Source organism: Sus scrofa, chromosome 1 (genome assembly GCF_000003025.6).
Source record: "Sus scrofa isolate TJ Tabasco breed Duroc chromosome 1, Sscrofa11.1, whole genome shotgun sequence".
NCBI lineage: Eukaryota > Metazoa > Chordata > Mammalia > Artiodactyla > Suidae > Sus > Sus scrofa.
Window position 1 is genome coordinate 88,358,577 of NC_010443.5, and position 16,423 is coordinate 88,374,999.

A 16,423-nucleotide genomic window follows, 5' to 3' on the forward strand; every position below is an offset into this window, starting at 1 on the left:
CCTCCACAAGTAGACAGTCTTCATTCTCCAACTCCATCACCCATGTCTAGTGTAGCCCCATTCATTAGAAAGTGGCAATGAGCTTTTTACTGAATGACTAGAAGTAAAAGATATGGACAAGACAAGAAGTCTAATTTTAGAAAACTAAACAATTTGTTGTTTTGGTTAATAAATTTCTAAGTAACTGGGAAGCTGAAATAAAATAGACTGATATATTCCCAACAGGCAGTTTCATCCACTCACCAGTCTTAATGGGTCCTGAACAAATCCTGCTCAGAAGAAGTTTTTGACGTAACTGCAGGACCTCGGCTTCCAAGGCTTCGACTTTTGATCTCCACTTTGATTCTTGCCCTGACACCACCCTGGCGAGATGCTCCGTGTATTCTCTGCTGCTTTGGTCTGCTGGTTTCGAGCGGATAATTGCCAAAGCCAAGGCCAGCTTTGAAGTTCTCAAAAACCATGCTTGATCATCCATCCTGGCTTTTTTCCCTATCAGTTAACAAGAGGAGAAAGTTAAGAGAAATTCCTTTTAGCCTGTGCAGTACATTTCATTTGCTCACAATTGATTTTGCAGAGTAACACTAATTAATAAGTTTACAACTTGAGGCCAAAGAGTGGAAAAAAAATTCTCAGGAACTGAAGAGAGTGTGGAAAAAAAAATATGCAGAAGGAAAACGCAAACACGTGCACACTGAGTGCAATTAAGATTCAAAATGTAGGTTCTGACAATCTGACAAATTTGTGGAATACTAAAAGCACACATTAATGCATTTAATGGGTTCTTTGTTTTTGTTTTTTGGGGGTGTTTTTGTCTTTTTTTTTTTTTTTTTTTTTTTTAGGGCTGCGCCTTAAGCACATGGAGGTTCCCAGAACTACAGCTGCCTGCTGGTTGTTCAGGATCCAAGCCGCATCTGCAACTTTCACCACAGCTCACGCAACGCCAGATCCTTAACCCACTGAGAGAGGTCAGGGATCAAATCCACATCCTCATGGATACTAGTCAGGTTCATTAACCACTAAGCCATGACAGGAACTCCCATTTAGTGGTTCACATTAGAGACACACATTAGAATCTCTTAGGGAGCTTTTTAATATATATATATATATACATATATATATATATATATATATATATATATATATATATATATATGTGGCCTCACCCCTCCAAAGCTCTATTCAGCAAATCTAGGGTAGGCCTGAGGTTTTTATACCTTGTAAAGTGTTTAATGTGTACTCAGAACCACTACATTAAATTTTTCATTTATATTTAGCCCCTCTCCACCTTTAATCTATTCTACTAAGTCCTGGAGCCTGAGCTTTCCAATCCTGCATACCTTAGTGGAAATTTACCCACTATTCATGTCTCTAACCAGGCCCCTCCAATCTATACTGAGAACAAAATTTTAAATATTTGCATGATTTAAGCTGTGATTCTGCTCTGAAGCAGCACCGGCAAAGATTTCCAACTGCCAGTAGGACCATACCTTTCCAAACCTACACTGCACTGCAGCCTGACAACTACGAGGACAACATGATAGGCCACTGCCTGCACTGGCTTAAAACCATCACCCCTCCTGAGGTATGAGCCCCTGAGGGCCTCCACCAGGCTTCCCTGAGTTGGGGGGCTTTGCACACAAAATGTGCCATGCAGACAGTTTTTATGAATGGTTAAAAGTATAATAGTGCAGGAGTTGCACTACTGCATAACTTGGCTCAGCAGTTAACGAACCTGACTAGCATCCATGAGGACTGGGGTTCGATCCCTGGCCTTGCTCAGTGGGTTAAGGATCCAGCGCAATGCTGTGAGCTGTGGTGTAGGTCACAGATGTGGCTCAGATCTGGTGTTGCTGTGGCTGTGGTGTAGGCCAGCAACTACAGCTCTGATTCGATCCCTAGCCTGGGAACTTCCATATGCCACATATGCAGCCCTAAAGAGAAAAAAAAAAAAAGTATAACGGTGCAGAAAATTCAGGACCTTCAGGCGCCACATCTCCCCACAGTTTCCAATTCCACATTTCAAACTTGATTTCATTCAGTTTATCAAGGCTATTCTCCCACTCTGGTTGGATCGCACACATACAAATAGACTACACAGGAGTTCCAGTCATGGTACAGCAGAAACGAATCCAACTAGCATCCATGAGGATGCGGGTTCAAACCTGTCCCTGCTCGGTGAGTTAAGGATCTGGTGTCTCTGTGAGCTGTGGTGTAGGTCCCAGATGCAGCACAGATCCCATGGTGGCTGTGGTGTCGGCCGGCAGGTGAAGCTTCTATTCAACCCTTAGCCTGGGAACCTCCATATGCCATGGTAGTGGCCCTAAAAAGCACGGAAAAAAAATAGATGTAAACAGTGCTAAGTTTTTCCCATTCACATCTCTGCTCCTGACATTTCCCCAGTTGGGACACCTGATTTTCTTCTAGCTGCCAAGGCCTGGGCCATAGACCTTCTACACCACAGTATTACATATTATCTGATGTGTTTCCACACTCTACATGAGTACATATCAGATATCCTATACTTTCTGCCTGAACATATGCAATCTAACAGGCAGCATATTTCTGCTTCATTATAATCCATGAACACAAGAATATGTGTACAAATATTCTTTACAAGATTATTTATCTGATACCAAAACAGACATACAGACCAATGGAACAGAATAGAGAACCCAGAAGTAAACCCAGACACCTTTGGTTAATTAATCTTTGACAAAGAAGGCAAGGATATAAAATGGGAAAAAGACAGTCTTTTCAGTAAGTGGTGCTAGGCAAACTGGACAGCCACATGTAAAATCAATGAAACTAGAACACATCCTCACACCATGCACAAACATAAACTCAAAATGGCTTAAAGACTTAAACGTAAGACAAGACACAATCAAATTCCTAGAAGAGAACATAGGCAAACATTTTCTAACATCAACCTTACAAATGTTTTCTCAGGCCAGTCTCCCAAGGCAACAGAAATAAATGCAAAAATAAACAAATGGGACCTAATCAAACTGACAAGCTTTTGTTTTTGCACAGCAAATAAAACCATTTAAAAAAAAAGACAACTTGCAGAATGGGAGAAAATAGTTTCAAACGAGGCATCTGACAAGGGTTTAATCTCTAAAATATATAAACAATGTATACAACTTAACAGGAAAAAAACCAACAACCTAATTGAAAAATGGGCAAAAAATGTGAATAGATATTGCTCCAAAGAAGATATACAGACGGCCAACAAGCAAACGAAAAAATGCTCAACGTCACTGATTACTAGAGAAATGCAAATCAAAACTACCATGAAATACCACCTCATACCAGTCAGGATGGACATCATTAATAAGTCCACAAATAACAAATTCTAGAGAGGGTGTGGAGAAAAGAACCCCCCCCCGGCACTGTTCGTGGGTAAACTGGTACAACCACTGTGGAGAACAGTACGGAGGTACCTTAGAAAACTATGTAGAACTACCATATTACCCAGCAACCCCACTCTTGAGCATACATCTGGACAAAACTTTCCTTGAAAAAACACATGCACCACTATGTTCACTGCAGCACTAGTCTCAAGAGCCAAGACATGGAAAAGACCCAAATGTCTGTTGACAGATGATTGGATTAGTAAGATGCGGTATATATACTCAGCCATAAAAAAGAACAAAATAATGCCATTTGCAGCAGCATGGATGGAACTAGAGACTCTCATACTAAGTGAAGTAAGTCAGAAAGAGAAAGAGAAATACCACATGATATCACTTATATCTGGAATCTAATATGTGGTAGAAATGAACCTTTCCACAGGAAAAAAACTCATGGATTTGGAGAACAGACTTGTGGTTGCCAAAGGGGAGAGGGAGAGAGCGGGATGGACTGGGAACTTGGGGTTAAGAGATGCAAACCATTGCCTTCAGAATGGATAAACAATGAGATCCTGCTGTATGGCACAGGGAACTATATCACTTTTGATGGAACATGATGGAGGATAATGTGACAAGAATGTATGTATTTATGTGTGACTGAGTCACCTTGCTGTACAGTAGAAAACTGACAGAACACTATAAACTAGCTATAATGGAAGAAAATAAAAATCATTAAAATAAAAATAAATAAATAAATAAATAGATTATTTGTAAAAAACTCGGACCAACAATCAAATGGTTAAGTAACCAGTGTACTAATGATAGTTACATGTTCATTAAGCACTGGATTTTCAGAGATACTTTTATTTGCTTGGGGCAGTGTTAATGACATGCCAAGGAGAAAAACAGTGATTTTATTAAATTATCTGTATAAAAGGATCCCAAATATGTAAAAAAAAAAATATGAAATACAAAAAATGTAAACAGGAAGTAAGTCCACTATAGCATTATTGATGTTTTCTCATATTTCTCTAAATTTTCCCAATTTTCTACGTTGATTATATATCAAATTATACTCAGAAAAAATTATAAAAGTAGATTTCTAAAAGTGAATACGGCTGCCATTTTTTTACCCCTTCACATCTGTAGAAAACACCAAGGACTAGATACTGTTAAAATGAAAAAACTAATTAGAGAGATAGCTTTTGCAGCAACCATTTCACTTGGCTGGTTGAGCTTCCATCTGCTGTGTGGGAGACAGGGAGCCAGACACCATCTGTGCTCAGAGCAGAGGGCACACTGTGTGCTGGGAGCACAGACACCCTGTGAGCAGGGCAGAGAGCACACTGTGTGCTGGGAGCACAGAGACATGGATGGCTTCCCCTAGAGAATCTTACACTTACACACAACAGTGTTGACCATGGATAATGACAGGAAGAGTAATAATTATAAGAAGAAACCTATTTAAAATGATCCTGTTAGAAAAGAGTATGACATTCAATTATGAATGGTGGGAATCCTGGCTTTAAAAAAAAATAGACGAAAATAAGAAAATAATTTATTATCATAAGAGGACAGAGTTTTCTGGACAATAAAAACAAAGCACACTCCCTGTCTTGTTGTAGAGATATTGAATTAACTGACTTAAGAAAGCTGATTAATTAAAGGTTCTGATTTTTTAAAATTAAAGTCAAGTTGATTTACAATGTTGTGCCAATTTCTGCTGTACAGCAAAGTACCCAGTCATACATATATACATACATACATACATATATAGAGACACATATTCTTTTTCTCATATTATCTTCTGTCATGGTCTATCTCAAATTTCAAGACACTGGATATAGTTCCCTGTGCTATACAGCAGGACTTCATGGCTTGACTATTCTAAATGTAATAGTTTGCATTTACTCATCCCAAATTGTGATAGAAAGGTTCTCACTTTTAAGTCATCATATGTTACTTGTTAATAGTCTTAAAACCATGGTATCAGTCAACAGAAGAAAGATCAAATTATAAAGTCCTTCTGGATCATAACTATCCCAGTGTCACTTTTCTAACACTGAATCAAAAAGAAATATATCAGAAATAAACAGAATACTATTGCTTTTTTGTTTGTTTGTTTGTTTGTTTTTGGCTGTGCCCACAGCATGTAGAAGTTCCTCAGCCAGGAATAGAACCCAAGCCACAGCTCTAACCAGAGCCACTGCAGTGATAACGTGAAGTCCTTAAAAGGCTGAGCCAGGAGGTAACTTGGTTTGCTAGCAGATGTCTTTGGTACAGACTTCTATGGTATAAATCCTACTCAAAACACACACAGAACTACAACCTACACCTAAACAGAACAGGCTTTTAAATTCGTTCTTCATGCTTTTTTTCAATGAGTGTATTATAAATATATACCTTCTTTATTTTAGCATAAAATCCCTATCCTCAAAGTGCCATTTGCAAATTAAGACACTTCTATTTCCCCTAAAATTTCATGGCAAAAAATATGATCCTCCTAGACATATTCTCTGCTTAACTGAGAAAAAAAAATCAGTAATAACTTTCAAAAATTATTTTTCAAATTCAATTTATATTGGAATAATTATAGTAAATAATTAAAATGAACATTTAATGTTCCCCTAGAAGGTATTTAGTGTCTTTGCATTCTTAATAGCTTAAAATATAAAACTGTAATAGTCTTTAGAATGGTGCATTTGATCAAATGAGTCTTTTTTTTTTTTTTTTTTTTTTTTTTGCATTTAGGAACAGCTCTTACCATAGCAAAGTCCCCACAGGCTATGGAAAAATCTAGTCATATTCTCTCTGACCACTATTCTCCTTTAGGCATGCCTGCAGAAACAGCTACTCAGCAAATCGTATTTTGGTCATTTTTATCTACCCTATTTCTGCTATCCTCATTTTCCCTTATTTCACTTAAATCTGTTGTCAACCAACCAATTCTCTGTACTGTCAAAACTGTTTTGAACTATAATTCTGAATTTTGAAACTAGTTCATCTCCATGATCCGATGAAAATTCCATGAAGTAATGAGCCCCAGATCACTCATATATAAGAGTAATGAAAATTTAAATTAAATAACCATTCAGGAGACTATTTTCCTAACATGTACCTAACACCTTCAAAATATCTATCCCATTTTGGCCCAACAATACAAGTTCTAAGATTTCATCTTCAAGAAATGACAAAAAAAAAAAAAAAAAACCTGTCACCAGTTTGAATAACAATAGAAAGGCATTAAATTGTCACATAATTGAATTGGAAATGTTTTTGAAAATATTTTCAAGTATGAGAAAATACTTCCTACATCATGTTAACTACAGAATAAAACATAAAACAGTAAATGCAAAACCACAATGATATTATCACCTCACACCTGTCAGAATGGCTATTATCCAAAAGAACACAAACAACAAATGATAGCAAGGATGTAGAGAAAAAAGAATCCTTGTACACTGTTAGCAGGAATGTAAATTGGTGCAGCCACTATGGAAAACAGTATGGCAGTTTCTCAAAAAACTAAAAATAGAACTACCATACAATCCAGTAGTCCTACTCCTGAAATGTAGCCAAAAAAAAAATCTCTGCCCAAAAATTTGAAAAGATTTACGTACTCCCAATATTCATAGCAGCATTATTCACAATTTCCAAGACACAGAAGCTACCTATGTGTCTATCAACAGATGAAGGGATAAAGATGTGGTAATATATACATAATAGAATACTACTCAGCCATAAAAAAGAATGAATTTTTGCCATTTGCAGAAACACAGATGGACTTGGAGGGCTAAGTGAAATAAGTCAGATAGAGACAAATACTGTATGACATCACTCATACATGAAATCTAAAACATATAACAAACTAGTGAATTTAACAAAAAAGAAGCAGACACAGATGCAGAGAACAAACCAGCAGTTACCAGTTGGGGGGGGGCAGGCACCACATGGGTAGGGGAGTGGGAGGTACAAACTATTGGGTGTAAGACATGCACAAAAATTTATAGAAAGTGTAATCTTTAAAATTATATAAAAATAAATAGCTTTAAAGTTAAAAAAACAGTAAAATCAGAAAAAAAGGTCTACTGATAGAGACTGATTTCTGATAGATTTAGAGATAGAGGAGGGAGGGAGGGAGAGAGGGAAGGGAAGAAAAGAAAGGGGGAAAGCAGGAGGGATACAGACCAACTACTGTTATTCTCCAAAATGCAAACAATACATTGACTATGAGCTGAGGATGTCTGATTTAATTTTTTATTTATACGTTTCTACAGTTTCCAAGTTCTCCATAATAGACATCACAAAACATACTATATAAGGTAGGGAAAAAAGTCCTAATTCTCCAGAAATATTCCCCATTCTACATTCTTCAAAGCAGAGATTATGGGAAAAATCAAGACAGGTATTGTGTGAAGACCCGGAGCTCTGCACCCATCACCTCATGACTGATGTGCGAAGCTGCAGACCCTGGATCCCAAACCCCTTTTCTGCATCACCTGTGACTGTACAACACACCATCGGTTCATTGACAGCATCACCTGAGACTATAGGACACACCATTGATTAACTGACAGCTAAGGAGAGGAGGAAGAGGACAGTAATGAAAAACAGCACATTCAACAGACTCAGAAAGGCCTGACTGTGCAGATGCTTTCAGAACTGAGGAAGCACAGCCAATGGGATGAGAATTCTGCCTCCTAAGGTTTCTAATCTCCCTTCCTGATCAGCCTGCCCCAAACTAATGACAATGAACTGCCCTAAAACTGAGTTCCTTTACCAAGTTTATGATTAATATTTTTATCCAAATCTTTAGTCCCTTTCTTATCCCATGACCTCAAGCCTGTGCTAACTGAACATTAACCAACCAGAGTCAGATGACTAAGATTGCTGTTACCTATAAAATAACTAAGGTAATAAAACTGCTATTGTAGGTATCATCATTAATGTACAAATTCAGGTTGTTTCTCCTAACAGGCCCCAAAGCTATGAACCACTCGGCCAGAGAATCATAACCCAGAGACACCCTGACCCCCGAAACTACAACTAAGGATTAAGAAATGCCACAAAAATGTCATACAATCATGATTAATTTCAGCTTTTTTGTTCTTACCCTTTAAAAAAATCCCTAACTCAAAGACCAAGTTGTTGAGGATCTGAGGCTTGTCTCCCATTCCTTTGCCTGGCACCCTGCAATCAGCACTGTAGTCTCCTCCACCACAACCTGAGGTCAGTAGACCGGCTTTGCCTCACCTCGGCTGAGTGGACCTAAGGTCAGTTTGGTAACACCAAGCCTGTGGACTTCGTATTTCTTCATGTCCAGAAGCAGACACATGCCCCTTCATTAGACATTTTTGGTGTTCCTTCTAATTCAAAAGACACAGTGGACTCAGCCATCAAAGAGAATGAAATAATGCCATTTGCAGCCACATGAATGCACCTAGAGATTATCATACTAAGTGAAATTAGACAATGAAAGACAAACATCATATGATATCCCTCATACATGAAATTTTTAAAAAAGGATACAAATAAAATTATTTGCACAACAGCAACAGACTCAGAGTTCCCATCATGGCTCAGCAGAAATGAATCTCACTAGTATCCATGAGGATGCAGGTTTGATCCCTGGCCTCACTCAGTGGGTTAAGGATCTGTCATTGCTCTGAGCTGTAGTGTAGGTTGCAGATGCTGCTAGGATCTGGCTGGCAGTGTAGGCTGGCAGCTACAGCTCTGATATGACCCCTAGCCTGGGAAACCATACGCCATGGGTGAGTCCCTAAAAAGACAAAAAAGAAAAAAAGAAACAGACTCATACACAGATTTTGAAAAACTTATGGTTACCAATGGGGAGAGGTGGGGTCTGGGTGGGATGGACTGGGGGTTTGGGATTGGCATATGCACGGTGCAGTACATGGAATGAATGGCCATTGGGGACCTGCTATATAGCACAGAGGAATCTACCCAATAGTCTGTGATAATCGACGTGGGAAAAGAGTTTGAAAGAGAAAGGATGTGTATACTTGCATAACTGAAACACTTTGCCGAACAGCAGAAATTATCACAACATTGTAAATCAGCTACACATCAATGAAACTTTAAAAAATGATAAACCAAAAAAGGAGGAGTTCCCATTGTGCCACCGTGGGTTAAGGATCTGCCATCACAGCTGTGGCATAGGTTGCAGCTGTGACTCAGATTTGATCCCTGGCCTAGGAAGTTCCATATGCTGCAGGTGCAGCTATTAAAAAAATAAAAAATAAAAAGACACAGTGGATTTTGGAATAAAGGGCAGAACAACTTACCAGCATGATAAACAGCAAGCTGCTAGCCACTGTCTCCCCAATGCCATGATCGCTGACTGGCTCATACAGGCATCCTACTAAGTATTTGAATGAGTGAGAGTGCGTGAGTGAATATACCAATACAGGCCCAGCTAAACAGAGGGCTGCTTAGCCAGCTCTTATCCCTGGTTCTCAGGAAGTCTTTGTCAATTACACACTAGGGAGACTGGTGCTGGAGGGAGACTGGATCAGGCGAACTTCATTAGCTATTCTCAGGGTCACATCTGTTGCTCTTCACTTTATGACACATCTTTCCTCAACTACCTCCAATAAGTACACTCCCTTTCTCCAGCACACCCTTAGACTTTCACCAAAATAATTCTTAAGTAAAAGAAATAAAACATATATTTCACAGAGCTCCTGTCATGGCTCAGTGGTTAGAGAATCTGACTAGCATCCATGAGGACATGGGTTCGACCCCTGGCCTCGCTCAGTGGGTTAAGGATCTTGCATTGCTGTGGCTGTGGTGTAGGCCAGTGGCTACAGCTCCAATTGGACCCCTAGCCTGAGAACCTCCATATGCCATGGGTGTGGCCCTAAAAAAAAGACAAAACGACCATATATATATATATATATATATATATTTCACACACATGTTTAGGTTAAAGGATAAGCTATAAGGGAAAATACCAAATTTTATTTCATGTGACTCCTATAATGAAAGAAGAATTTTGGCTGAATATTTCCTAAATGACTGAGTTGAATATGGCAAGACCAGGCCTAAATGCAGGAGGAAGAAGGCAAGGACCATAGCGGAATTTGCACTTATCAAATACCAGTCCTGGGACAGCAGAGCTCAGGCACTACCAGGGCCATAAGACATTACAAGACTTGTTAGATGGTTTCAGTAGAGTCTGGACAAGGCTTAACATGCAATTTTTACATCAGATCCAGCTGACTCACTAATTATGGCATAGTTTCAGCACATACTGTACTGTGAAGACTTCAGGAGATTAATATCACGTGAAATTTTACATAAAAGAATCAAGAGTTCCTCAAGATTTCCAATCTCTCACTTTAATTATTAAGGGGACCTTGAAAAGCCTTCCCAGAAAAGAACCTGTGCAGAAGAAGAAGCTTAGAAAGATAAAAGGATACTTGCGCTTTTTTCTTTCTGTTTTATTCCCGTCATAACAGGCCAAATACCATAATTTTCTTCTTGTTGGAAAAGTTAACTAAACATAGATTTTAACTGTCTACAAAGTTTCTTAACACTGTTTTCTTTCAATGCAACCTCCCACCTCTCACCTTTTGATTCCTCAATATATCTTTTTTTTTTTTTTTTTGTCTTTTTAGGTCCGCACCCAAAGCACATGGAGGTTTCTAGGCTAGAGGTCTGATCGGAGTTGTAGCCACTGGCCTATGCCATAGCCACAACAATGCCAGATCTGAGTCACGTCTGCAACCTACACCACAGCTCACAGCAACGCCAGATCCTCAACCTACTAGGTGATGCCAGGGATCAAGCCCACGTCCTCATGGGTGCTAGTCAGTTTTGTTATCACTGAGCCACAACGGGAACGCCCCCTCAATGCCTCTTTTTTGTCCCAGGGAAGATTTTCTCTAGATTCTGGCAAAGAATACTGCAGAATTTCACATGGAAAAAATTGCATCACACACATTTTAAAAGTCAGCAAAAAGTACACTGATTCAGAAATGCGGAGTCATGCACATTCAGCATAATCAGTAATCATCTTCCAGGATGTGAAGCCAGAGAAGGAAAGGCAACTTGCTACTACTGTTAACACCTATTTTAAAAAAGTAAATTGGAAGAATCATCGGTATTGCTTAGTTATACCAGTATATCACACACTGATAAAGCCATAATCCTTATCACAAAAACAAACATGTCCCTCTATAAAAAGTCTGACACTTTACATCACTCAAATCCACAAACCACACACATCTGGAATCCCTGTAAGGCTATACTCTGGAACTGGTAAAAGTTACATGTCATAAAATGAGGAAGACTACAAGGTGAAGCCAGAAACCAAGGAAACCACCAGAAGAAGCAGCTCAGAGAGGTTCAGCCAATCCCAGGAGGAGGAGAAGGACAGCTGGGATCAGCCAAGCCAGGGCCTGAGCTTCAAGGAAGACAGAAGACGAAAGGACATGGTGAGGCACAGAGTACCCTGGACAAGGTAAACAGGACTATCCAAAGATGCTCTTTTTTGTAAATGACATACCAGGAATAAGATGGGTTTTCAAACTATTATTATGTTATGCCATCTTGGACTTCACTACTGAATAGCCTTGAGATGGAAATTCAGGGAGGCACAAGCGGCGGCACAGAAACATTTTTTTTAAGGCTCATTTTGGACTCTGAAGAAGTAACCCATTCTCATCTGCCTAATTCATATCTCACTGAGGAGACCACCACAGATTTCAGAAAGCAATGGAAAAGGTTTCGTGACTTCTCATAAGGCTTCATTTCACAAGTAAATGCTTTACTAAGTAGAAGTTACTGGTAGTACTACTTTCGACTTAGATTTGCATTTAAAATAGATTAGAGTTCTAAATTTTTACTAGCCTAAAATGACCTCCAAAGTGGGGAATGGTTCACAGATATTGAGCACTTCGATTCTAGACATCTTCTAGCACAAGGTGTTCCCTGCACTTCTGTCCCTTTAAACCCAGCCTTTCAACCTGCTGAAGGCAACAAACATAGAGGAAATACAGCTATTGCTGGACTCAAGACTGGCCCTCATGCTTTCCTCTACAACTTTATGTTCTCATTGGCTCCTGCCCAGACACTCTCCCTACTTTGCATCCTCAAAAATCAGGCAGTGACAGGCACACTGACTTTCACACCACAGAGGCTATCTTTCTCTACCAAGAACCTATCAATTTTCAGGATCCCTGCTACCTACCCCCCCTCCCTTTGAATTCTACTGTAACCCTTCACCAACTAAGGAACACCAGAAGAAGAAGAAGGCCATTCCAAAAGATCAGCATGCTTGTACCTTCCAAGGGAATAAAAGATGGTATAAAGCAAATGTCTCTGGGTGCCAGGTGAGGGAATGGAGCAGGAACTGGTCCTTGGCCTTCCTCTCATTATTGCAATCAATACTTACCTCCAGAAGTTCCCGTTGAGATGCAGCAAAAATGAATCCAACTAGGAACTATGAGGATGTGGGTTCAATACCTGGCCTCACTCAGTGGGTTAAGGATCTGGTGTTGCCGTGAGCTGTGGTGTAGGTCACAGACGCAGCTTGGATCCGATGTTGCTATGGCTGTGCTGGCAGCTATAGCTCCAACTGGACTTCTAGCCTGGGGACCTCCATATGCCTCGGGTGTGGCCCTAAAAAGCAAAAAAAAAATAAATAAATAAATAAATAAATAAAATAAAATAAAAAATACCTACCTCCACTCATTAATAGGAACCATTCAAGGTCAAAAGCATCAGCAGTCATGCGGCCTAACAACTGTTGTCTAATTTTCCCAGGCAACTACACCAAGCTTTCCAAACTTCCTGTTTATTCTATGCACCAGAACTCCTTAACATTTACACCTGACTAACCTGAGAAAACCAACCCAAATGATGTCATGATGGCTACAAATTAGCCTCACGATGACAGCATGGCCAGGTCCCAACCCTGGTGTCCATGGAAAGTACAAGCAGAAGAGCAGTAGCATGGGTATCTTTTTTTTTTTTTTTTCTGAGTAATTCCATGTGTACTAAGAATTATCAGAACCTTTTCTTATCAAGCTATGCTGTGTCCATGAAAGAGGTCTTTTAGAGAAAATAATATCAATCTATTTCATCTTATAAATGGAATATTCCAACAACAGAGGCTAGACTTAGCTGCATCAAAGGTTCAGTCTTACTCCAGGGTAATCAATTAAAATCATTTGTTTAATAAAACCAAAAGAATTTCTCAATGTAGCTCAGGCTGTGAAAGAAATCCCAATCTTTAACTCATCATGGCTTCTCTGTCTAAAGCTATTTGTTCTTTCAATTACTCAAGGAAATTGTAAGATTTGGGTTTCATTCCCATACTATTTTTACTGAAATAGAGAAAATAAAGGAAGACCACTAATTTACATATATACTTGGCAATTTATCTCAGAAGAAAACTTTTTATCTAGATACTCTATCTAAGTTCTTTGATTTGTGTCTGAAGGGCTAAACTGAAAGTTAAAGTGATTAACTATCTTCAGACAAAGGTTGAAAGGAACTAAAAATGCAAATAGTAAACATAAAAGATCTGGAATGGATATGTTACTATCACACAAAAGAAACACTATGACAAGAAAATATTATCAGAGGTGCAGAGGAACATTTCATAATTATTTTAAAATGGTCAATTAATCATGAAGATTAACAATCCTAAATCTGTATGCACATAAAAACAATAATAGAAATTGTAAACATATGAAGCAAAAAGTGTAAGAACCCAAGGCAGAGATAGCCAAATCCACAACCATACCTGAAGTTTTTAGCATACTTCTTTCAGTAATTGGTAGAATAGTTAGACCTTGAGTAAAATGAAGATTATATAAATGATTTTAAAAATACTACCTACGATCTTGAACTCACTAGCATTTATGTAACATTACAACTAATAATTGCAGATGCAAGCATATTCTTTTCAAGTTCACATGGGACATTCAGCAAGACAGCTCACATGCTGAGACAAAACAATTCTCATTAAATTTCAAGAGAGAAATCTTATACAATGTGTTTACTAACCACAAGAAAACAAATTTGAAATTTTCTAGAAAATCTCTCAAACAGATGGAAAACAAACACTACATTTCTAAATAAAATATGGGACAAAAATTATAAATAGAATTAGAATATATTTCAAACTGAATGATAATGAAATCATAACATCAAAATTCGAAGGAGGAAGCTAAAACAATTTATCAAGAGAAATTTATTTTTTTTAAATAAGTTCTTAAGGTTCTAGGGAGTTCTTGTAGCTCAGCTGTAACAAACCTGACTAGTATCCACGAAAGATGCTGGTTCAATCACTGCCCTCGCTCAGTAGGTTAACAATCAGGCGTTGCTGTGGCTGTGGGGCAGGTTGCCAGCTGCAGCTCTGATTCGACCCCTAGCCTAGGAACTGCTGTATGCCACACGTGCAGCCCTAAAAAGCAAAATATAATAATACAGCAAAATTATGAACAATTTAATTTAATAAATTTAATAACTTATTATATATTTCTTGAAAAGATATACTGACCAACACTGGCAAAAGAAGACAAAGAACTCTGGGTAGCTCTACATCTATTAAAGAAAGTCAATTTTTAAAAAAAAACCTCACCAACATTCATACAAAAATCCCATATTCAAACAGCTTCACAACTGGATTCTAGTTAACAAGGAAAGAAGAAATTGTACCATGTATATACGAAACCCTTCAAAAACTAAAGGAAGGAGGGTAGAACAAACTTCACGAACTCTTTTTGTGAAGAAAAGAAGAAAGAGAAAACACCACACTTGTTTTATAATTTGTTTTTTGTTTGTTTGTTTGTTTTGTCTTTTTGCCATTTCTAGGGCAGCTCCCGAGGCATATGGGAGGTTCCCAGGGTAGCGGTCCAATCGGAGCTGTAGCTGCCAGTCTACCCCAGAGCCACAGCAACTCGGGATCCGAGCCGCATCTGCGTCTGCGACCTACACCACAGCTCACGGCAACGCCGGATCGTTAACCCACTGAGCAAGGGCAGGGATCGAACTTGCAACCTCATTGTTCCTAGTCGGATTCATTAACCACTGCGCCACGACGGGAACTCCCCTTGTTTTATAATTTGATATGTACATTGGTATAACCGTTATATTAAAATTATAATAATATTCCCAATGATAAAAAACTACCAATCAAAATATGCAAAAAACACGGATTCAAAAAACCTTTACACAATACTAGCAAATTAAACTCAGCCACATATAAAGAGAGTAATCATCATCACCAAGGAAAAATTTTTCTAACAATGCCAGATTACTTTAACATTTAAAAATCAATCACTGTCATTCAACATATTAACAAATTTCAATGCCACATAGGATCATTAATAGTCTCATAAGAAACATTTTAAAAATTCCAACTTATTCATGATTTTTAAAAAATGAAAAAAAAAGAAACTTCATAAACAAACAAAAGAACAGAAGAGAACTTACTGTGATGAAGATCTACAAAAATCCCCAGGAAATATTATACTTGATGAAACATTGAATTGTTTAGCACTACGACTAGAAATACAACAAGGACATCTTCTCTTCTCAGTTCTATTAAATACTAGGGAATAAAAGGCAGTGGAACACAGAAGGAAATAAGAAGACACATAGGTTGGAAATAAAGAAGTAAAATTCTACTTATTAATGTATAGCATGAGGACTTCCCACTGTGGTGCAGCAGGTTAAGGATCTGACATTGTCTCTGTGGCAGCACGGGTTCAATTCCCAGCCAGGTGCAGTGAGTTAAGGACTGGCATTGTTGCAGCTGTGGCTCAGATTCAATCCCTGGCCCAGGAACCTCCATATGCCATGGGTGAAAGCCCCCCTACCAAAAAATAAATAAATAAATATATACATATATACAGAAAACCCTCAGAAATCTGAGAACAAAGATTTACTAGAATTTATGAATGAATTTAACTAGGTCTCAGGACACAAGTTCAATATGCAAAAATCCATTTAAGCTATAATAATAAAAAAAATAATAATAAATTTAACAGTGGATGTGAAAGACTTCTACTTGAAAACTATAAAACACTGTCCAGTAA

At 38.3% G+C, this 16,423-nt stretch overlaps 1 protein-coding gene across 2 annotated transcripts in view; it reads right to left on the reverse strand.

Moving 5' to 3' along the window:
- MEI4 (meiotic double-stranded break formation protein 4) overlaps nucleotides 1-16,423 on the reverse strand; it is a 210,153-nt gene that overhangs the window by 169,657 nt on the left and 24,073 nt on the right. For both annotated transcript variants that reach the window (XM_021092258.1, XM_021092267.1), the window contains one exon: nucleotides 244-489. In XM_021092258.1, the coding sequence (XP_020947917.1) occupies nucleotides 244-489 (246 nt within the window). The remainder of the gene's footprint in view (nucleotides 1-243; nucleotides 490-16,423) is intronic.